The sequence below is a fragment of the Urtica dioica genome, chromosome 8 (genome assembly GCF_054948205.1).
Source record: "Urtica dioica subsp. dioica isolate 48M chromosome 8, U.dioica_male_clone48M_v1_H2, whole genome shotgun sequence".
In the NCBI taxonomy this organism is placed as follows: Eukaryota; Viridiplantae; Streptophyta; class Magnoliopsida; order Rosales; family Urticaceae; genus Urtica; species Urtica dioica.
This window is the reverse complement of record NC_142763.1, coordinates 2,923,603-2,946,414: the sequence shown is the minus strand read 5'-3', so window position 1 is coordinate 2,946,414 and position 22,812 is coordinate 2,923,603. Positions and strand designations below refer to the sequence as shown.

Genomic DNA, 22,812 nt, shown 5'->3' with positions numbered 1-22,812 from the left:
ACGAGGATAAGCTTGTTGCCTTGTTCACGTTTATCTTTAAGTAATATGGGAGCTATAAGTTCTTTTAATATTATGTTGAATAATTATTTTTGTTTGTCGATTTTTGTAATAAGAATTTGAGTTGTGAGGACATTTATATTTGACAAAAATACATATGACATTAATCAATCTGAAGAAAGTTTAGATTTCCCGGATATGCGTGTGTGGACCATATATTATATAAATTACAATTACTCGCTTATGTTTGGTACGTATTTTAATTTATAATTTTGGCAATTTAAAGGAGCGAGAATCAAACATTATAGTAACATTGACGGCATACTCGACATTTTGCAAGTAATTCTCAATGTTTTTTTTTTTTTTTTAAGAATAATGTGATTATTTAGTTAGTTATTTAATAGAACCGAAGCTAGAGAACTCAACTGCTTTTTAATTTTTATTGATCTTCTTTATTCTGGCATTCTTTCCTTTTGCTTTCTATTGGAATCGATTCTCTTCTTTTTATGATTTTTCATGCGTTCATTTCCTTTTGACAGCTTTTGTTTGTATTTCATATATATATATATATATAACTTTTTTTAGGAGACTAATATAATTTTTTTTTACTGATGTATGATAATGAAATAATATTTAATATAAGATGAAGATATGTTTATATGGTTTGGGGTAAATTTCGCTTTAAATTAATAGGGCTTTTGCTCAAACTAACAATATATTTTTTAGACAAATAATAGATATTGTTTATTTATAAAACTTTAAAGCTCTCACTCATCGCTATCAAACTTTGTTAAAAATGCGCAGAACTCTCATTAACTTTAAATTTGATTAATTATCGGTATTAAAGTTTTCAATTTTTTTTTTAATAATGAACAATTAAACCACGCATGAGTACGAAAAGATCAATCACTATGATAAAATGAATATACATTGTGTAGTGTTAACGTTGTATTTTTTTCTTTTAAGGAATAATCATTGAGTGTGAATATAAATTAAAATAGGTAACTTTAAAATACGCCTTTTTTTAGAACGAATTGTATTATTGATAATAGTATTATCGATGATATTGATGAAAAATGGATACAAAAATTTGCAACGGAGATAAATTCATACATCTTAATTGAAATTGACGAGAATTGTTAAATAAGGTAACTGACGAGAAAATGGATCATAAATTAAATTTTGAGCTTTTCTAATTAAGATGTACTTGCTGCCCTGCTGGTTACTTAATTAAACTCTATATTATTTCAGCATCTCATTGCAGCAATAAAATTAATTTTCGTGTACCTTAAAAAAGATACAAATAATTTAGTTTCATTATCAAGTGTAGTGTTAACGTTGTATTTTTTTCTTTTAAGGAATAATCATTGAGTGTGAATATAAATTAAAATAGGTAACTTTAAAATACGCCTTTTTTTAGAACGAATTGTATTATTGATAATAGTATTATCGATGATATTGATGAAAAATGGATACAAAAATTTGCAACGGAGATAAATTCATACATCTTAATTGAAATTGACGAGAATTGTTAAATAAGGTAACTGACGAGAAAATGGATCATAAATTAAATTTTGAGCTTTTCTAATTAAGATGTACTTGCTGCCCTGCTGGTTACTTAATTAAACTCTATATTATTTCAGCATCTCATTGCAGCAATAAAATTAATTTTCGTGTACCTTAAAAAAGATACAAATAATTTAGTTTCATTATCAACTTTACTTGCACTTGACTACTAGAGTAATTATTCTTGGAAGTGTTTTCTTTTTTATTTTAATTTTTGTTTTAAATGCGTGGAACGCACAAATAATAAGAACTGAGCTAGTGAGATAAACTTGACTTTTATATCAGCTCTATACCTAAAGTACTTTGGGGCCTTTGGGCATGATTTTGTGGGGTCATGATTAGTACTTTTGTTTTTGACACACAATAATAATTTTATGCAAAATTATTAGAGGATGTCATTTTAGTCTAACTATATTAATATACTTAGTAACAGTTCTCTAATAAAATAATAAATTAATTATATTAAGGATTTTATTCTTAACTTTATATAACATAATATAATAAGTTATAACCCACTAAAATATTAATATTAGGCAATTGGTTAGACTTGAATTTTAGCTGATAGTGTTTAAGGGTAACAACAATTGATTCTGGAGTTTGCCCTTTAAATATATTTTTTAAATTTTATATCTCATGAGTTACAATAAAATCCAATACGTATTATGGTGACTACTCATTATTTAAAATAAAAATAAGATTATTTTTGTCCAAAACCTTGTCAAAACTCAAAAGTCAATTTTTGTAATTTTGCAATTACCAAATCTAATCAAACAATTTAACGGAAGTGAAAATTCCATATAATATAGCACAAACACAATTTAATCCGTAAATGGTCTTATAATTAAAACTCGATTTAACCTTGAATCAATTTGTTAGTTTAGATTTTGTAGGTTTACATGTATAAATTTTAGTGCTAGATCAGATTTTGTTTTGCATATATATCGTGTCCAATTAAAATTTAATATCTCACGTGCTTCATCTAGGACCATACTTTATGATCGCACATGAGACCAAATGTGATGATGTCATCAATAAAAAACACGACCAGAGAAAATAAAATCAGTGCACTGCACCACAACAATCCATAGATGAGGTCTCTGCTAAAAACTTGATATGAGGACCGAGCCTCGTTAGAAACCGAATGTGAACAGCCAATAAGAGAAATAAATAGCAAATAACTCTTAAATTATGGGATATGAAAGCCATCTTTTTTAAAGCATCGCTATCAAATTAAATTAGCGATTTTAAAAATAAAATTGTTAAACGTTGGCTATAGAGCATACACCGTTAGAATAATTATGGATAAAATTGATAATGTATAAATGATAATTGTCATGTTAGTATTTTTAACTATTAAAAAAACTTTTAATTATGTAATTTAAACTTTTAATACAATTTAAACAAAATTTCAAATTATGTAATTTTTATACAATAAAAATAAAAAAATTGTGTGGGTTTGAGTTAGAGCAATATCCGAAACCAAAACACCAAATCCCAACATCAAAATGATGCGAGTTAGAGTTGATCTTATTATAAATTCAATAATGTATTGACATTGAATTAATTTTCTTTATTGGATCTAATGAACTAATTTTAAAACAAAAGTTCAACTTCTTCAATATTAAAAAGGACTAGTCTCATAAAAATAAATAAACCATAATCGTTATAGTAAAAGACTAAACTCTAAGGCTGCCAAGCACAAACAGACTAAAGACCTGTAGTTCTTACTTTATTTATTTATTTTACTTTTTTGCTTTACATGCTCCACTTTCACTCGCTCGCTCAATAACGGAGTATTATTCCTAAGAATGAAAAAGAAAAACATATTATTTGGTAAACAAATTGAATTATCAAACATGGGATTGTTTTTTTTATTCTTCTTAAATTTTTATGGCAAGATGCCACGATTGACTTATACTTGAAATTTTTTTATTTTTATTTTTTTAATAATTCAATTTTACATCATATATCATATAATCAATTGCATTAAATATTTAAATGCAAAATATATCATTCAAACGTCAATATCGCATTTTTTTAGATTGAACCATCGTCATCTCGCATCATTTTTGTTCACAAGACAAGAGGTTTTGTCACCTAAACTAAATCTTTGGGGTGGAAATTTGTCGTATATTGAAGATCTAAAACACATTTTTTTTTTTATAAAAGGCTCATCCTTTGTCTTTGATTAATCAGAGTGTGGTTTGCAACAAAAATATAATTAAATAAATAGAAGAGAAGAAGAACCTTTCCAATTTTGTGTATTTGACTACGTGTAATATATATTACTTATTAATCTATCTACGAATCTATGATACTCTCATGATCATTCGTGAAATGAATCACATGCAACGCAATGCAAGTATTGAAACAAAAAAAAAGAAAAATACAAATGCATACATATATACAAAAATAATTAAAAAAATCGTTATTATCTAATATGAAAATTATAAATACCATTATAATAATAATAATGTATATTTAATACTTGGACCGCAGTCCACGGTAAAAGTCCTACACCTAACCAGACACGTTCAGACTCTGGGCCGTTCGATCCTAATCTAATCGTCCAATCCGACGGTCGTTTCGGCAATCCAACGGCTATAACCTCTCGAACTACCCGACAGGTGCACAACCTCCACGCGGCCTAATCGAGTATCCCACGTCTGATCCAAATTTATTATTTGCCCTTTTTCCACGTGACTTAGTCCCGGGTTTCCGTACAGAAGCGAGGGTAAAATCGTAACCTCACATATACAGTTTTTCACCTTCTTCTTCTTCGGAAACTTCGACGACATTTTGACGCCACCAGATTTGCAAAGGACCTCTTTGGTCTGGTTCTTCTCCTTCCACGTCCCGTTAGAGAGAGAAAGAGAGGAATTTTTTTTTTTTTTTTGGAGAGAGGTAAGAAAGAGAGTCTCGTCTGTGAGTTTCACTGTTTCATCGAAGCTCTCTCTTCCTTTTTTTTCATTAATTTTTATTTTAGCTTTAAAGGATTTCGTTTGCTTCTCTCGTAAGCTATGGTTTACTGTTTCTATTTAGGGTTTCTTGTCAGTGACAGTAAACTATAGCTAATTAAGTTTTGAAATGAAGTACATTGTTTGAAATTTGTTAAGAATCAAAAGTGATTTAATGTGCATTAGTCTGTGATAAATGTGTTTCGTTTTCTCTGTGAAAAATCTAGGTTTCTTTATGAGTAATTACCCGTTGAGAAATCGTTTTTTTTTCCTTCATTGAGCAGCAACGTTCAAATGCGTGAGAATCGCTGTTGAATTTAATATCTGAAGTGTTAATAAAAATAGCTCTATATATGTCTCTTTTTTTTTGACGTTTCAGGGCACAGAGCTGAAGAAGAAGAAGAAGAAGAAGAAGAAGAAGAAGAAGAAGAAAGGTGAGTTAAAAGTTTCAGACAGACTCGCCGTTTAAGCGACGCCGTTTTGGGAAGAAATTCCTGGTGGGTTCCCTTTTTTTTTTTTTTTTTATACATTGCAAATATGTCTTACATCTATAGCGGTTTCAGCGAAAATGACAAACGATTAGCTGGTAATTTTTGTGTTTCGACTCTGAGTTTTTATTTAATAGAAATAGAAGATAATGTATGTGTGTTCTTGTGTGAGAGTGAAGATGAGTTGAGAAGATAGCGATGGTAGAGTAGGTTGGGACCGATTATCACACCGAAAAGCTCCAAAATATGTTTTTGCTGTTGAATAAATGATATTCTATTACTTCGTCGTCAAGCATGGTAGTGGGTGACCACTAAGGAAATTTTCTGTTCCTGATCTGATGATGAAATTGGTAACAGTTGAAGCAAAAGCAGAAAGAGATTTTTTTTTTAATTTTTTTTTTCTTCCTTCAAATTATATATTATGACGCTTGGTTTCTAAGGCTAAGTGCTGAATCATTTAATTGTAAATTTATAACAAACGTGTACTTATGTTATAATTATTAGTAATATTTTTTTAAGGTTATTAATATCTTTTTGGGCGGTGGTTGGAGAGGAAACAATACCCAAAAATGATTTGAGCTTTTGTATGAATAGCTGATTTATGGAATGTCTTTTTGAAAAGGAAAGGTTGGGTGGGAAGTTGTTAGATTAAGTATGTGGTTAGCCTGTTGTTACTGATTTGACCCGTTAATTAACACTTTCTTTTTTCTGGCCTCCTTGCCTAATTTCCATGATTTGTCTCTTGTTGCAGATCATCCATGCTAGTGAATGTCTTTGATTCATTTTGGCAAGTTCAACGGTCCTGAATTAGATCTTCAAGAGTAACCGTGAGTATATATTCATTTCATACTTGGATAGAGGTCGATAATGGGAGCGATTAGCGGCGAAGAGCTTGTGAAGTGGGAGAAGATGCAAGGACTAGGAGCGACCACGGAGAAGATTCTCGTGTTGGTGAGATTGAGACCTTTGAGTGAGAAAGAATTCGCTTCGAACGAAGTCTCTGACTGGGAATGCATTAACGATACCACCATCCTGTACAGAAATACCCTCAGAGAGGGTTCTACGTTTCCAAGTGCTTACAGTTTTGGTAAGTAATGGTATTATTGGTAATATCTGGAAATCTTCTTGATACTCTGAAATGAAAAAAATGAAATTCCTAAAGGCGACTCTGGTTTCTTTTAGAATACCTTATTTGCAATTAATGTGACTGCAAATATTTTCTGTAATTCTAGCTAGTGTTCGCAAAACATCTAAACTGGTTTCTATTTGCAGTTGTATTGTTTGCATGTTTACATATAGTATACTGATAATAATATATAAACTGGCGTTCTATAGATAAAGTATTTCGAGGTGACTGCTCTACGCGACAAGTGTACGAAGAAGGAGCTAGAGAAATCGCTCTCTCAGTTGTTAATGGTATCAATTGTAAGTATGATGATGATATTATGGTTATTGCTTGTTTCTTCTTTTTCTTCTTCCGTGGTTACATAGTAACACCCATATATGAGCTTTCGTGACAACTTTATCATTTTCCAGCGAGTATTTTTGCATATGGACAAACGAGCAGTGGTAAAACATATACCATGAATGGTATAACCGAGTATACAGCGGCAGAGATATTTGACTACGTTCATAAGGTAAGAAGTCATCTCTCATGTTGGATTTGAATTTTTATATTAATCATGTCTCTGTGATAGGTGTTTCAACTTTCCTTCTCATAAACTGCGTGGCTATTATTATTATTGAAATGTTACAGCACGAAGAGAGAGCATTTGTTGTCAAGTTCTCGGCTATTGAGATATATAATGAAGTTGTCAGAGACCTTCTTGGCACAGATAATACTCCTCTTAGGCTGCTCGATGATCCAGATGTGGGTGGTCTCTCTGTCCATACTTGTATTTTAGATTGAGTTTGTGAGAGATCTTTATGATTAAATCAAGCATATTTTTTTGTTTCTTATCATCAGAGGGGTACTATTGTGGAGAAACTCACGGAGGAAACTCTCAGAGACTGGAATCATTTAGCAGAGCTTCTTTCAATTTGTGAAGGTTAGGCAGTTTTGGAAATTATTGCTCTTTTACATTATCCGCTGTGTTTGTTTTACTAAATTATGTGTACTATTCCAGCTCAACGACAGATTGGAGAGACCTCATTGAACGAGAAAAGCTCAAGATCACATCAAATTATTAGATTGGTATGGTCTTCACTCCATACTTATCTGCAGACAGTTGTAGCGACTTTTTTCATCTAACTCTTGAAATTATCTCACTGCAGTCGATTGAAAGTTCTGCTCGTGAATTCTTGGGCAAGGATAATTCAACTACACTTGCAGCTAGTGTGGTAAAGATGAACGTTATTTTCTGCATTATACTTATGCTCAACAGATTCAGAGTTTTAATAATAACTGATATTATGTATCCGTATTACAGAGTTTTATCGATTTAGCTGGAAGTGAACGCGCGTCTCAAGCATTATCAGCTGGCACAAGGCTAAAAGAGGGGTGCCACATAAACCGTAGTCTACTAACTCTGGGGACAGTTATTCGCAAACTAAGGTAAACCCTTTTTCTTGAACTAACTGACCTCCTTTGCCAAATTATCATACAAGGACTTGAGCTTCACTGATATTCTGCTACTATCCGATGTAATGCAGTAAAGGAAGACACGGACATATCAATTACAGAGATTCCAAGCTGACACGAATTCTACAGCCTTCACTGGGTGGAAATGCTAGAACTGCCATCGTTTGCACTTTGAGCCCTGCAAGAACCCATGTTGAGCAAACTAGAAACACTCTTCTGTTTGCATGTTGTGCGAAAGAAGTGACGACAAAAGCACAGGTCAATGTAGTCATGTCTGACAAGGCATTGGTTAAGCATTTGCAAAAAGAGCTGGCTAGACTGGAAAGTGAACTGAGAACACCTGTACCTGTCTCTGCAGCTCCTGATTATGCAGCCTTACTTAGAAAGAAAGATCTTCAGATTGAAAAGGTCGGCTTAAGAAGAGTATCACCGCAAATTTTATTTCTTTTACCGTTAGTAGTCTTTTTTTCTTTATACTCGAGAGTAAAAATATTCCTCTATGTCTGAAATCGCAGATGGCAAAGGAAATTCGAGAACTTACCAAGCAGAGGGATTTAGCTCAATCGCGAGTGCAGGATTTACTGCAGATGGTTGGCAGTGATCAAACTTCAAGAAAAGTATGGGTTAGTACCCTTATTGTTTGCTTCAAGTAAAATATCATAATTTTTTTTATACTAATTTTGATGCACGCTTGTCATATTTTAGGATAAAGATCAGAAGAAATCCCTTAAAGGGAATGCATGGGAAGATGATGGTTCAGTATTATCGGAATCATCAGGTGTGGTTGATCCTAGTTCAATTGGTATCAGGAGTTACAACAACCCACACTATGGCGATAGAGACAACGACGAGGTGTCCCAGGTTCAGGAAAATCCAAACGATGATTATCTGTCCGACGGTACGTCCTCACCTCGTTCAACCCGCAAGAACTTCATCGAATCGCGTTCTAGCCGGAATCGAGATAACATGGTGCTGGACACGGATGATGACTACTGTAAGGAAGTTCAGTGTATCGAAATGGAAGAATCAAGTAGGCACGATGATTCCGATAACGTTGTATTATCAAGCGTTGTCAGTGAAGGTTTGGCATTGTCTCAGAGTATGGACATTACTACTGGTCAAGCAAACTCGACGAACAGAGATAGAACAGGCAACGAGACACCGAATGGATTTGCATACAACGTGTTGGCGCAAAGACTGGACTGTCTTGCCAGCCCATACCCAGATGGCTCTAAGAGCTCAAGTCTAGCTAGAAGCTGGAGTTGCAGAGCCAATCTGATGTCTGGCTTGTCTTCTCCAGATAATAGAGCTGAGAGAACCCCGAGTAGCGGGTTTGAGAAAGGATTTCCCGGAAGACCAGAGGGATTTGGGAGGAAGTTTCCTCCTCTGAACTTAGATTCAACGCAGTTGTCAAGAAATGATTCCGAATCTTCTTTTGGAAGTGCCTCCAAGACCGGGGAAGAGGATGTCACGAGCCTCCACACTTTTGTCGCAGGACTGAAAGAAATGGCCAAAGTATGAAGATTTCGTAAACCCGTTTTTATCTATATATCTTACACAATATTTTCTAATCTCCTAATTTTAATTTTGTGTGTGTGTGTGTGTATTAGGTCCAAGAGACGGGACCGAATGGCGAGAAGTACAGAAAGAGTGTGAAAGAGATGGGAATCGACACGATTCTGGAAACTCCTCAGGATTGGCCTATGGAATTCGAGAGACAGCAGAGGGAGATTCTGGAACTTTGGCAAACCTGCCACGTCTCGCTAGTCCACCGAACTTACTTCTTCTTGCTCTTCAAAGGCGACCCGTCGGATTCCATCTACATGGAGGTTGAACTCAGGAGACTTTCTTTCCTCAAGGAAACCTACACTAGCGGTAATCAAGCTACCGGAGATAGCCGTATTCCCACGGTCGCTGCAAGGTACCCAAAAAAAAAAAAAATGCTAAGATGTTTAGTACTTTGAATAGCAATGAAGCCAAAGCCTGTGCTAGAGATCGTCTCTCAAGTTTCCAATGTATGTACAGCATGAAGGCTCTGAGGCGGGAGAGAGAGGTTTTGGGGAAGCTGATGCAGAAGCGGCTTTCGGATGAGGCGAGGAAGAGGCTGTTTCAGCAATGGGGGGTCGAGCTCGGCTCAAAGCGCCGGAGGTTACAGCTGGCGAAGCGGCTGTGGAGCGACTCGGGCGATCTGAGGCACGCGAGAGAGAGCGCTGCCATAGTCGCGAAGCTCGTGCGGTTCTCGGACCAGGGACGCGCTCTCAGAGAGATGTTTGGCCTCAGCTTCGCTCCCGCCCCAAAACGCCGCTCCTCCTTCGGCTGGAGAACCAGCAAGGCCTCTTCTCTTCTTCTCTAGCCTGGGTTGACTTTTGACTTTGACTTTGACTTTGACTTTGACTTTGACTTTGACTTTTGTTTAGGGAGTTCAATGTCTCATTATTATGGTTACTATTTTGTTTCCTCTAACCGGTGTCAACTGATTGATTAGTAGTCTTGGTCACAGCAAGTTAGGGTCTTTGGCTTGTGCTGTATACGCGTGTGTGTGTGTGTGTTTTTTTTTTTTTTTTTCATTGTTATCTGGTCTGTCTTAATTTGTAGTGATTCTAAGATTATGCAAAGGTTTTATTCTGTATATCAGATCTAGCTTATAAAAAGTACATTCCCTGAACACATGAACTTTAATGTTTAAGACCTAGTTTGTCACCAAGGATAGTTGCAGTGTTTAGCCAAGATGATATGGCATGAAGTCATATTTTCTAAAGATTGTCGATGAAATTGATTCGACTTCAATAGAAAACTCGACTCAATTTGAACCTTATAACGTGAAAATATGTCAACTTTCCTACCTCACACAGTTTTTGACATGTTTGTCCATTTTGTACAAATGAAAACGTATCTCACACCTTATAAAAGCTCAGCACTCATAATTATTGATGTACATTTTTGCCATGAACATACATTCTCACGATTTTGTAAGAATTTATACAAAGTTAATCTCCATAAAGTGGTCTACTTGTCTCTAGTGATTTCTTTACCAAAAATAATCCTACTTTATTATTCGTAGTCTCAAATTCAATCGCTTATAAAATATGCTTATACCATTCGTAGTCTCAAGTTACAACTTTGTCAAGCAATAACATTGACATCGGAAGTTAGAGTTAAGCTTATACTATATCCAATCGAAGCTCTTGACGACATCTACATAATTCGAAGGGTTAAAATATGCTGTTTTGGGAACTTTCGGCCATTTGAAGTTTTTTTTTGGGGTAAATTTGTGCTAGTTTTTCTAATTTTTCCCTTAGAGTTCTGGACTTGGTATTTGAAGACTTTTGTTCATAGGTTGTAGACAATTTTTTCCGCATTTTGTAATAGACATTTTCCTTTAATTTGAAATCCATTCTTTGATGCTCATAATTTAGTATTTGTAATCTATTGAATCAACAAGTTTTATTAACAATCGATGATTGCGTTTGTCCCGAGCTTCTATCACATCATGAATCACAATTTGATCAAGATGCTTTAAATTTCCTTTCCTCAACTTCAAAATTATTATTATTATTATTATTTTATTATTTTTTTTTATTATTTTTTTTTTAACGGACCTCATTTCTCATTACGTTTATATATTTATTAAGTCTTAATATACAAAAAAAAGTAAAAGAAAAACTAGACACTTTTTTGTTTATTTTTATTATTTAATTTTAACTTATATAAAGAAGCCAATGGTTCGTGGTATACGATGATATCTAGGTTTCGATTGCTGTTTTCGTTGTCGTTTTGCACTCTGTGATTTACGAAAAATCGCACGAAAAAATTGTAGAAAAAAGTAACTGAGATGCGCATGTGAAAAACCACCATACCGATAGAAAATCGTACAGAATAATGTTGCATCATATATTAAAAATATATACAACACATATCTTTTAATTTTAAACTTGTAAAATGTTATAATATCTATATATTTTATACATAGTATGTATTATTTTAATAAGTAGGCAAAATACTTATTTTTCGTTTTAATTATCTCGGATTCCTAAACTTTAATGATCACAAAATCAGTAGAAGACTTGGATTTGAGTTTAATTAAAAATGTCTCACATATTATATTTATTTGATAATTAGGTTGCCACATTTTTTTTCTCAATGTATATAGATAATTTTATTATTTATTATTTATTTTATACATTTTTAAATTTACTTTTTATCTAATATATCTAATAAACCAAGAAAAATACTAGTGTGATGTGTGGTCTAATAATGGCATGCACTTCAAACCTGTAACAGGTGTTGTGTTCAAATCCCAGCGATCGCATTTCTTTGGCCATAAGCGAAATAAGGTAAAAAAACGACAACATACCAAAATTAACGATACGAACAAGAGTAAACGAAAAACGACGAAAATCGTTAAAAGAAAAAATGACAACTAGACAAAAGCTAACGACATAAACAAGAGTAAACGATGAACGACGAAAATCGTTTAAAGTACCGACAACAGACACAAACTAACGACATAAACAAGAGACAAATGACGAATAAATCGTTAAAAGAAAAAATGACAACAAACACAAAATTAATGACATGAATAAGAGTGAAAATCATTTAGAGAAAATAGCATTTATTGCCTCTACTTTGAGATTGGTAGAGTTTTATGCCTCTTTCATCTTTTCCTCTTAAAAATATCTCACTTTTACATAAAAATTTACACAAAAAAGAGGCATGGATTTGGAAACAAAAAAGAGAGTGAGAAATAGATGTCTACCGTTAAAAAAATGAGGTAATCCAGTGCATTTCCCATATAGTTAAAAGGAAAAAAAGACATAACACAAATTAACGACATGAACAAGAGTATACGACAAACGACAAAAATCGTTGAAAACAACAAAAACAAAAAACGACGACAAAACGAAAAACATTAATATATATTTTTTTTTATATAGACTATAAATAATAATTAAAAATGATTGGGCTTCTAAAGTAAATGATATGTCGTTTTATTATGATGAAAACGAGACGTCGTATTTAAGTTCCTTCCAATCAAATGAGAGCGTTTCGTCGTCTCAAAGTAGAAACCTGAAGAGGAGAGAGAGCGAGAGAAGGGAAGTCACGATGAACTCAGCGGCGTCGACGATGGGGTATGTGGCGCGAAGAGCAGCGCAGAAGGAGAGGGTTCGGATCCTCTACAGGCGAGCCCTCAAAGACACTCTCAACTGGGCCGTCCATCGCCACCTCTTCTACAAAGATGTACCATCTTCTTCTTCCTCTTCCTTTTCAATCTCAGTCTCTCTCTCGGTATCGCATTTGTGTTTATTAACAATTTTTCTTTTTAATTTTTTTATTTATGTATGTTATAGGCTTCAGACCTTCGCGAGAGATTCAACGCCAATACGCATGTGGTTCGTTGTTTTTTTTCTTTCGCCTCCCAATCATATTATTCTGATCTATTTACTTCTCTGGTTCGATTTCTTGTGCTATGTTTTATTTATTTTATTAATTTTTTTTTTATCTTTCGGCACCTCCTATGATGATATTTGATGTTGAACATCTTAGGTTTTTTAAAAAAAAAAACTTGATATAATTTTAGGTTTTTGCTGTAAAGAGTTACTGGTATTTACCAAATTTACCAAGTAATTCACCGCCTGAATAATGTGTGCGGGAAAAGATCATGAAGAACCTGGCACAAAAACAGATTCAAGCTTCTTGTTTGTTTTCGGATTATGCTTTGATCCAAGCTTCTCAATCAAAATTAGTCTGTCTGGCTATCTAGGCGTCTGAAAGAATTCAGCTTCAGACTTTGTTTAGTTTTTGGCAATGTGGTAGTTTGCATAAACTCCCAAAATATGACCTAATATCCGAAACAATTGGATAGGTAGTGTAAATGAACAATGCCGATGTTTTGATTATCGACCTCAGATGTTGAATTTTTGTTGAAATAAATTTAGTCTTCTCATTGTGTGGGATATAATTTATTTATTTTTCAATGTTTTGTTAATCTGGTTATGTGTTATATTTGATTTGTTTGTGGAATGAATATACAGGAAGATCTTGATACAATCGACAAAATGATAGCCGATGGTGAAGCAGCCTACAATAAGTGGAGGCACCCTGATCCTTATATCGGTAAAGACCTTATAAAACTGATTCGTTTCGCAAGTTAGACCATACTTGTAGCCAAGTCATGGTTTATAGCTCCCACAATGACATGCCGTGAAGATTCTCGGTCTTCTGAACAAGTTTATTTCTTCCATCTTCGTTTTATTTTTAGTAGAAACGAATTTTTTTTTCTGAATTAAGACGTTTTGGAGAGAAATCTCTGATAAAAGCTAAAAGAGCTCGTTGTTATTGGTTCATCATCCTTCCTCAATACAATCTCGTAAATATTGCATATGCGATCAAGCTGAGAGCAACGTGTAATTAATTAAAAGAAAGAAAAGAGTAGCGCCGTAACGCCGTTCTGAGTGTCCATTAGATTCCTATGTTGATTTACAATACATTTCTCATTTTGTATTGTGAATAATGTAAACTTATTTTATTTACCTGTTTTGTACAGTTCCATGGGCTCCTGGTGGTAGCAAGTTTACTCGAAACCCAACTCCACCTGCTGGGGTAATTTTTAGTTTTTATTTTTATTTATTTATTTATTACTGTCGCTACTGGTGAATTTGCACCTCTTGAAGTATTTAGTTATGCAGCGCTTTTCTCATTCCTTAAAAGAAATGAGAATGGCTAAATGATATAACTAATTGTATGGGAAAGAAACTTAATACAGTTTCTCAAGTATTAAGCTCAATATTGCACTTTCATGGGCTTTAATTTCGCTAGCGTTTCTGATCAATTGTTTGTTATCTTGATGCAGATTGAGATTGTGTACAACTACGGCAATGAAGATAACGACGGAAGACTTTAAGGCCTCAATTGGAAATAAATAAAGGTGAGTTATTAAGGTCCCTTAAAAGATCCATCTCAAAATTTGCTCCAACATATCTCCAAATTTCTGTTCAAGTAGAAAATTACATGCATAGATAAAGTCCTGGTTTCTATTACAGTTTCTCTTTTCAGCATTACTCATCTTTAGATTTTTAATAATGCAGGTTAAGCTGGACTGTCTTCATTATGTTTCAATTCTTATGATTTGTGCTGCGTTTGAATTCTTATGATTTGTTGAGATTTCAGTTGTTGTGTCTCTGGTACTGTTGATTTTTTTTTTCTTCCCCTTCGACCAACAAGCAAAGTATGAAATATGTTTTGAACTCGTCATGAGCGTTCTGTGCTCTACTTTTGTTTACAACTTAAATAAATTGCTTCTTTATTTTTTTTTCCTGTGTCAGTGGAATAACTGCTGAACTTTTGCAAAAGAAGTGTCGTTTTTTTAATTGTGTTATGAGCTTAGTTCAAGAAGCGCATCTGAAAGAAGAAAAAAGATATCATAAATAAACATACAGGTTCGTCTCAATGTGTTAATTTCAATATTTTTTTTTTAAAACCATCTTTTGTGTGAATGTAAAAAACCTTTGCCGTACGATTTTTTTTAAAATAGCAACCTCTTAATTCGAATTTTGTAAACGCCGACGACCTTTTATAATCCGTTGGCGTGGTGACAAATTTACTTGTGGGTTTATCACGTACAATATTTTCATGTTTAAATGGAACAAGCTCAAACATTTGAATATCAGTGCAACTCAAATCTCTTCCAAGCTATTAGAATGTAGTATAATTGAACAATATTGATTATAAATTTTGTATATTGATATTAAAGAGAGTTTATTCACAAGTATATCAATTGCCCATTCACTTCCAGTTTGTCTGTGCGGAAAGCGATTATATATATATTTTTTTAAAAAGCTTAATTATAATTTTCCTAAAATGGTTAAAGATACACAAACAAAACAAAACAAAACAAAATTAGGAAGTGTCGTTGTGAACCCAATATGAGTGAGTCACGCTCACGCACCAAGAGGGAGACCTTTCGCAAGAAAAAGATAAGAGAAGCACAGGAAAAACAAGGCTCCAAACTGTATCGGTCACGAAGAAAGATAGATAATAAGATGACCTTTCCAATATTTGTTCATGTCACTCTCCAATGAAAGTGAGAGAGTGAGTGAAAGACAAATACCAAAAACCTTGCCAAAGCCTGTGGCTGTGAATCTGATTATTATAACGAAGTTTCTCTAAACACTACACATTTCAACCAACTTGGACCAAGATTTGTCCTAGAAATTCCTTATAAAAAATTCCCCACACAATTTTCGATAATTTCAACAATGGACGACGAAGCAGCGGCGAAGACTAAGAAACCCATCGAGACAATGATCTTCCGTGTGACACCAGAACGAGCGTTCGTCGCTTTCATCGCCGTTCTCTTCGTGTTCTTGCTCGTACGATCCGGTCTAGGAGTTGCAGAAATAGCGGAGACCGAAACAAGCAGCTTCAAAACTTGGGGATTTCACATCGGCGTGGTGACAATTCTCTTCGGAGTCCTCTTTGTGGCTCTCGGCTTTCCCATACTCGTGAACCTGTTCCTCAAAGTGTCCGAGCAATTGCTTGAACACGACAAACGAACCGTCCACCCAGGTATTGCAAAAACACATATATTCAGAATGAAATCAGATCTCCAAGTCCTAATCAACAATGAAGTGAAAGTGTATTTCTGTTGCCTATAGGTCTCGTCCGTTCCGGGGGAGAGACAAGACCGGTCCAAATGATCATTGGTCGGATCTTCGTGACCTTGATAACCATGGCCGTGCTAGTTTGGGCTTCTTACACCGGCTATAGGCTCGTGACCGAGCCGAAAAGAGATGACAAGTATTATCCGCTGATATTTCCGATCGGGGTGGTTACTATGGCTTTTGGCACGGTCTATATTGTAATCGGGCTAGGCCTAATCGCAGATCTAGCGCTGGCTCTCACAGCGCAGTATGTTCTGAGAAAGAATAAGGGAATCGCAGCTCAACAAGACTTTGACACAGAGAGTAAAAGTTTTGTTTGAACTCGGTTTCCTTTCTTTTACTTTTTCTCTCTGCTGTTATTACCATTCTAGCTATAATGGCAAACACTAAGCTAATATCTTTACCCACACAGAATGATCATATTAAACCGAAATACACCGATGACCAAAATACCTTGCAATGCAAATCTGCAAAATAAAATCAAAATGTTGCAGTGTTTTTGTGTTATCAGAGCAAACAGTACTTCCCTTCTTTGAAACTGAATGATCAAACCAAATTTGAGGCCATAATCTTTCACTAATTAGTGTTGGGTTTTTTTTTTTTTGTTTTTTTTAAATCAGTGAATAAACACTTGGCTTGGATTTGAACATCAAAATCTTATCTTTATAGAACGACTTCAGATTCTTTCCTATAACAAAACTGAATTAAAAAAACAACGAAAAAAAAGAGTTGATGCGTTATTCATGAACTTCCAAACAAAGCTCTGCATCCAAATTCTTGCCCAGAGAAATAAAGAACTGACGAGACACTGAAGCACAGGGTTTGTAAAAATTTCTAATATACAGAGCTCATTCCATAAGAAAAATGAAACTAGATAAAACCTAGCGGCTCCAAATAATAGTAAAATAAAATGAAAACCCTAGATTAGATGAGCTTGAAAGGAAGAGGCCATGGTGTGGACCTTGGAACCTCGAGCTTGTCTTTGAGGCGTTCGATCATCTTCTCTCTCTTAGGCCTTGAGTTTCCGTACGATCCTTTGAACCTCTTTCCCCGCTTCGTCCTCTTGTCCCCTTTCCCACACAGCGCCGGCGCCGAAGTCAGCGAAAATTGAGGAGGCCGTGCCTCCGCCCCCGCCGACGCAGTGGACAGAGCTCGCCGGAACTGCCTCGCCATCGTCGTCATCATTATAGTCGCCATTGTTGCTGCTTCTCAAGCTGGGAACGAGGAACTCGATCCCAGGAAATAAAAGGAATCAAGCTGGGCTGGATCGATCGGTTTGGTTTCTTGGGCCCAGAAAAAGCCCAAAATCACAAATTAGGGAAAAAGGACCAAATGACTAGTTTTATTTATCATAATTTCTTAAAACTACTCATTTTGATTAAAATTTGGGAATATTTTCTTTTCTTTTTCATAAATTACCGAGCCCTGTGTGACTGACACCATACAAATCTAAGAAGACAATCAGACGAAAGAAACTTGAAACTGAAGTTCTAAATAATTTTTCGAATTAAATTGATTAAAATGGTATTCAGTAAATTAAAGTTGAGAGATTATTTTTTCAATAAGCTTATCTATATTATTATTATTTAAATAACCAATCAATTGAAATTACGTAATGAATATTTTATTGGACAATTTTATATTAGAAATTATTATTATTATTATTATTATTATTATTACAGCTTATAACTGGGGATGGCGACGGGTACGGGTAAAATCGGGTACACTTATTCCGTTATCCGTATTCGTTATAATTTTTTACCTGTTATTCGGACCCGTTTACTCGGATTTTGAGACGGGCCGGGCAACGGGGATACACCCGGCGGGTTAAAAATATTGGACCCGTTACCCGTTTATAAAATAAAAATCAATCAACAATATAAAGTTTAAAAATAATAAAATTTATGTGAAAAATATCAAAGTGCTACTACAATATAAAGAACATTAAAATTCAAAATAAATAAATAAAAAAATACAAAAGAAGTCTTCATTGCGAATTGATCATCTTCATTGTAAATTTGGTCATCTTCATTGTAACGTTGTCATCTTCATTGCAACATATAAAACTTTATTATCTTTTTACATATTTAAAAGTTAACGGGTCGGGTCCCGGAGAAAGATTATTCCGTTATCCGTACCCGGACCCGTTAAAACCTTAACGGGTATTACCCGTTTACTAAAAAAAAACGGGTATTACCCGACCCGAATAAATAAGGTAACGGGTCAAATTGCCATCGCTACTTATAACTTAAGTTAAAGAGTTGGAGAATTTTGAGTAGTGTCCGGTTTATTTTTGTTGGACGTAAATAGTGAAAAACCAGTTGAATTAGCAACACAGAAAAATGGGTGATGGAAATGACTCCTAAAATCAAACACATTACACAAACATCAAATTTCACTTTTATTTTGTCCGCTCAAAGTATTCACAACTTCTCCTTCTTCTTCTTCTTCTTCTTCAATGGAGCTCCACAAGGTCACAGCTTTCTCATGGACTAACACCATTTCTACCAGTCTTCCCATCCCACAAACCCTTTCGGTTAAAGTACCCGAATTTCCATTTTTCAATTTTTTATTACTGAATTCTGGTTTATATGGCTAACAATTTTATCCTCTTCTTATTCTTTTGTGGGGGGGTTTAGAGGTCTGAGACTAAAAGGCTCGGAGTTTGGTGTGTATATGATCAGAACAAGGTTAGTTATTCAAAACCCATATTTGATATTCAAGTTTCTGAATTGTCAAGCTGCATTGCTCTACATTTTTTTAATGAAAAGAAATTGCTCTACTAATGTAAATTCCTATGAATTTTTTTTAATGTAATATACATTCTCAGAAAGTTTGAGAAATTCATGATTATGATGAAAAAAAATAAAAAAAAATTCCTGAATGTGGTTTTAGCCTCAATAAAGAAACACGGAATTTAGGTCTCTCTAAAGTCAAGACTCAAGAGTTTGAGTGTCTCTATTTTAGCCTTTTAGTTAGATCGTGTTTGAGTGTATCTTCTTCTCATTAATATTACGGATCTACGAATGCAAGTCTATTTATGGTATCAAAGCATTATTTGGTCGCTCCGAGGATTTATTTACTGATCATTTTCAGGCTGTTGTAGGATAAAATGATTGTATCTATAACTGGCGCGACGGGTTTCATCGGTAAAAGATTGGTTCAAAGGCTTCAAGCAGGTATATAATCTCCTTATTTTAATTCATAAGGACTTTTATATATAAATGCATCTATGCGCATAGTTATTTGAATAAATCATAGTTCTTTCATGTTCATGTTCTTATCCTGATTTTCCATTTGTATTATTTATATATTTTTTTCTTTCCAACTTCACATAAGTTAAAGTCTTGAATCCACATTGTAAGTGCAGATAATCACAGTGTTCGTGTATTGACACGATCCAGATCTAAAGCCGAGTCGATTTTTCCTGGTAAGAAGGTAAAGAACTCTATAATATAAGATTTGTAATAATTAGTTGATAGTTAGTGGGTTAAAATAGAAATAATTAAAAGTTGTTTGGGATTCCAACTGTAAGAGAACTTTGGGGAGAAGAAGAAATTCCTTTACTATCTTCTTCGAGATTATCCTTGAAGGTAGAAATAGTATGTAAATGTTATTGATATTCACTGTGCTCTTTTTTTTGTTTGGTTCTTGTAGTGAGGGACTTTCCCGGGATTAGGATCGCAGAAGAACCAGAGTGGAAAGACTGTATTGAAGGCTCAAACGGCGTCGTTAATTTGGCCGGATTATCCATTAGTACAAGATGGTCTCCCGAGGTAAGTTTTAGGACCTTAAGGGTAGTATCGTAGTTAGATATGAATAGTTAGTTCAAGCAATTACTTAGTATGGATAAAAAGGGGAGTAAAAGGCAATTATTGAGTGAAAAATTGGGATGTGGCCTAGTTAGAACAAGCCTCTCGAAAGCTTGTAATATCTTGTAGTTTCAGGGTCTTACTAACTATGTGCGACATGATATCGTAATTATATAAATTCACGAAGGAAACTAAAATATAACTTGGTCATTTTGTTTCGAATCTTCGTTACAACTTGTTTCCGACTCTCGCTGATGAGTTCGGTAAAACTATTTTGATATGTTCGATAGCAGTTTCGTGACTTGGAAAACCATGGGCAGAGAGGAGAGGATTTCAATATATCGTAAAACCAATAAAAAAAAATATATCAGCTTTCGGCTCATAAGCTCTTGACATGTTGTGTAGATAAAGAAGGAGATCAAGGATAGCAGGATCAGAGTGACTTCAAAAGTAAGTATTAAAATAACGAAGCGAGGGAAAACAGGGAATCAAAGTTTCTCTGACTAATTGATTGATTTACTTGTTTGCGAAGATCGTGGAATTGATAAATGGTTCGCCGCAACAAACTCGTCCTGCAGTGTTGGTCAGCGCAACGGCTGTTGGTTACTACGGTCCGTATTTCGGTCTAAGTAAATTCATACGCTCAAGTAATATCGAGTAAAATAATAATTTATCGTGATTAATCGCTATTGAAATTGAATCACCAGGCACTAGTGAGACACAGGTATTCAATGAGCAAAGTCCGTCGGGAAACGATTACTTAGCCGAGGTAAACAAAAACCTAGTATTTGTATCATAAACATCTATATATGTGTGTATATATTACTAAACATGGAAAGCTCGTTCAGGTTTGCAGAGAATGGGAAGGAAGTGCTCTGAAAGTGAACAAGGATGTTAGGTTAGCGCTCATTCGAATCGGCGTTGTTCTTGGAAAAGACGGTGGTGCTTTAGGTACGTAAAAACAGAATTCTAAAAGATCATGAAAAGTAAAAGAAGAGTTTGATTGCATATCCATTTACGAACGGATGATAATACGCAACGATCATAATTAAGTGTAAACTCTCTGCAGCAAAAATGGTCCCTCTCTTCTCGATGTTTGCCGGCGGACCTTTGGGCACAGGAAACCAATGGTATTATTCCCACTTTTGTTAGTTACCGTCGGTTTAGATTGTTCCAAGCCACTGAGAAAACCGAGTCTTTTTTTTTTTTTTTTGGTTACAGGTTTTCATGGATTCATATCGATGACATAGTGAGCTTGTTATACGAAGCTCTGTCCAATCCATCTTATAAGGGTACGAACTTCACTTCACTTGAGCTTGAAATGCTGTTTGGAATTAGAACAAGGCAATGGTTGAAAGTGAGTATTGTGTGTGTGTGTTGGTCAGGAGTGATAAACGGGACGGCACCGAATCCGGTGAGATTGGCTGAGATGTGCAATCACCTCGGGAGCGTGATGGGAAGGCCTTCGTGGCTTCCCGTTCCCGACTTTGCGATCAAGGCTGTTCTCGGTGAAGGCGCTGCTGTGGTAACTTTTTTTTTTTTTTTTGTAAAATGGAATTTTACTTGTGAATTGAGGTGGGCTTTTGAGATAAACGATAACCGGTTCAACCATTTTTTTTTTTTGGTTAAACAGGTTCTTGAAGGACAAAAGGTGATTCCGGCCAAGGCCAAAGAGTTGGGTTTCTCCTTCAAATACCCATTTGTTAAAGATGCACTAAAAGCCATTATCTCTTGAAATGGTCTAGTATTTGTCTTTTGACAAACCTCACAATCTTGTTAATCACTCTGACTTGAAGAGTGTTCGGTTTATTAAAGGTTAAATATGAGGCTGCATTGTAACTCCTGCAACTTTTGGAGCAATTTTTTATGTCGTGATTCGTGACATTCAATTTTCATTGTCTTCAAATAGTTAAAAGCGTAGTTATTTAATCATCAACCCTGATAAATTCACAAATTATGAAGCAATACATCCGAGCTTGACAGCCAATACGACATGCCGTAGATCACAAGAAAGTATATTATAACCACAAAAGGAAGTGCTCTCGGAATGAAATAGAGCGCTAAATTAGCTCTCAATCGAACCAGCGTTGTTACTATCCGGACAAAAATAATAATTTCTCAAAAATAGCATTTCTCAAGAACCCCACAGAGGGAAAAATGTATGACCCCAGGTCCATCGTAGGAATGAATTGATAATACAACTTACGAGACCATAGTGTTTTTTTTTCATTTCCTAGTCTCTGCAGCAAAAATCGTCCATGATCTTGAGAGGCAAACGTACAAAATCTTCCACAGTTAGTGTTTCCATCTCAAATGGAGATTCCATTTACAGATCTTGCTTTGGCTCTCTCAGAGGTGTTCCATCTCAAATGGAGATTCCATTTCAGCAAGAGGTTTTATTTCAGCAACCTCAGGAATAATAATGACCTAATTTAGTAGAGTTGCACTTTGTTCAAGTATTTATCTTCTTTTTTTTTTTTTTTTTTTTTCTGAAGCAATAGATCCGAGTTTAACGGTGAATTTGACGAATATCACAATAAAGTATATTTTGAACACAAAATGCATTTGAGCCTTTTGAGGTTTGTAGAGAATGGAAAAGGAGGTGATCTCTGAGGGAACGAAGGTGTTAAATTAGCGCTCATTCAAATTGGCATTGTTTCGGGAAAAAAAAATTACGGTGATGCTCTCGGGACACAAAATTAATTTACTCATTCAATAATAAACTCGTAAATAGTATTTTTCGAGAACACC

The 22,812-nt window shown here is 34.7% G+C and overlaps 5 protein-coding genes across 6 annotated transcripts; 4 read left to right on the top strand and 1 right to left on the bottom strand.

The window, feature by feature from the left end:
- The first annotated feature begins 4,336 nt into the window (after window positions 1–4,336).
- LOC149387277 (ATP binding microtubule motor family protein) lies at window positions 4,337–9,981 on the top strand. Of its 2 annotated transcripts, none has more exons than XM_089622020.1 (15): window positions 4,337–4,467; window positions 4,900–5,017; window positions 5,760–6,095; window positions 6,344–6,433; window positions 6,545–6,645; window positions 6,765–6,878; window positions 6,975–7,056; window positions 7,135–7,202; window positions 7,283–7,348; window positions 7,438–7,562; window positions 7,661–7,997; window positions 8,105–8,206; window positions 8,295–9,104; window positions 9,200–9,510; window positions 9,615–9,981. In XM_089622020.1, exons 3-15 carry the CDS (start codon window positions 5,876–5,878, stop codon window positions 9,940–9,942), a joined length of 2,754 nt encoding a protein of 917 aa, XP_089478146.1. In that variant the 5' UTR covers window positions 4,337–4,467; window positions 4,900–5,017; window positions 5,760–5,875; the 3' UTR covers window positions 9,943–9,981. The 2 variants fall into 2 exon arrangements, with proteins under 2 accessions (XP_089478146.1, XP_089478145.1); XM_089622019.1 differs by having other exon boundaries at window positions 8,105–8,212.
- Window positions 9,982–12,618: 2,637 nt separating this feature from the next.
- Window positions 12,619–14,901, top strand: CIB22 (LYR family of Fe/S cluster biogenesis protein). The gene is made up of 6 exons (XM_089622603.1): window positions 12,619–12,827; window positions 12,938–12,979; window positions 13,622–13,703; window positions 14,134–14,189; window positions 14,440–14,514; window positions 14,675–14,901. Exons 1-5 carry the CDS (start codon window positions 12,693–12,695, stop codon window positions 14,488–14,490), a joined length of 366 nt encoding a protein of 121 aa, XP_089478729.1. The 5' UTR covers window positions 12,619–12,692; the 3' UTR covers window positions 14,491–14,514; window positions 14,675–14,901.
- A 943-nt stretch (window positions 14,902–15,844) lies between these two features.
- LOC149387275 (uncharacterized) lies at window positions 15,845–16,569 on the top strand. Its single transcript, XM_089622117.1, has 2 exons — window positions 15,845–16,154; window positions 16,244–16,569. Exons 1-2 carry the CDS (start codon window positions 15,845–15,847, stop codon window positions 16,567–16,569), a joined length of 636 nt encoding a protein of 211 aa, XP_089478243.1.
- A 321-nt stretch (window positions 16,570–16,890) lies between these two features.
- Window positions 16,891–17,486, bottom strand: LOC149387274 (30S ribosomal protein S31). The gene has a single exon (XM_089622604.1). It carries the CDS (start codon window positions 17,444–17,446, stop codon window positions 17,174–17,176), a length of 273 nt encoding a protein of 90 aa, XP_089478730.1. The 5' UTR covers window positions 17,447–17,486; the 3' UTR covers window positions 16,891–17,173.
- A 1,053-nt stretch (window positions 17,487–18,539) lies between these two features.
- On the top strand, window positions 18,540–21,956 carry SULA (NAD(P)-binding Rossmann-fold superfamily protein). Its single transcript, XM_089622602.1, has 13 exons — window positions 18,540–18,791; window positions 18,889–18,939; window positions 19,356–19,428; window positions 19,620–19,679; window positions 19,907–20,025; window positions 20,467–20,511; window positions 20,594–20,672; window positions 20,769–20,830; window positions 20,910–21,012; window positions 21,131–21,191; window positions 21,283–21,353; window positions 21,447–21,586; window positions 21,695–21,956. Exons 1-13 carry the CDS (start codon window positions 18,708–18,710, stop codon window positions 21,794–21,796), a joined length of 1,050 nt encoding a protein of 349 aa, XP_089478728.1. The 5' UTR covers window positions 18,540–18,707; the 3' UTR covers window positions 21,797–21,956.
- Window positions 21,957–22,812: the final 856 nt, after the last annotated feature.

Excerpts from the sequence above, each read along its gene's own strand:
- LOC149387275 (XM_089622117.1), top strand. The coding sequence starts at position 15,845 with ATGGACGACGAAGCAGCGGCGAAGACTAAGAAACCCATCGAGACAATG. Across the intron at positions 16,155-16,243 it reads CAAACGAACCGTCCACCCAG|GTCTCGTCCGTTCCGGGGGA; the intron begins GTATTGCAAAAA and ends TGTTGCCTATAG.
- CIB22 (XM_089622603.1), top strand. The coding sequence starts at position 12,693 with ATGAACTCAGCGGCGTCGACGATGGGGTATGTGGCGCGAAGAGCAGCG. Across the intron at positions 12,980-13,621 it reads TCAACGCCAATACGCATGTG|GAAGATCTTGATACAATCGA; the intron begins GTTCGTTGTTTT and ends ATGAATATACAG. Across the intron at positions 13,704-14,133 it reads GCACCCTGATCCTTATATCG|TTCCATGGGCTCCTGGTGGT; the intron begins GTAAAGACCTTA and ends TGTTTTGTACAG.
- LOC149387274 (XM_089622604.1), bottom strand. The coding sequence starts at position 17,446 with ATGGCGACTATAATGATGACGACGATGGCGAGGCAGTTCCGGCGAGCT.
- SULA (XM_089622602.1), top strand. The coding sequence starts at position 18,708 with ATGGAGCTCCACAAGGTCACAGCTTTCTCATGGACTAACACCATTTCT. Across the intron at positions 19,429-19,619 it reads GGTTCAAAGGCTTCAAGCAG|ATAATCACAGTGTTCGTGTA; the intron begins GTATATAATCTC and ends TTGTAAGTGCAG. Across the intron at positions 19,680-19,906 it reads AGCCGAGTCGATTTTTCCTG|TGAGGGACTTTCCCGGGATT; the intron begins GTAAGAAGGTAA and ends TGGTTCTTGTAG.
- LOC149387277 (XM_089622019.1), top strand. The coding sequence starts at position 5,876 with ATGGGAGCGATTAGCGGCGAAGAGCTTGTGAAGTGGGAGAAGATGCAA. Across the intron at positions 7,203-7,282 it reads CACATCAAATTATTAGATTG|TCGATTGAAAGTTCTGCTCG; the intron begins GTATGGTCTTCA and ends ATCTCACTGCAG. Across the intron at positions 8,213-8,294 it reads AAACTTCAAGAAAAGTATGG|GATAAAGATCAGAAGAAATC; the intron begins GTTAGTACCCTT and ends GTCATATTTTAG.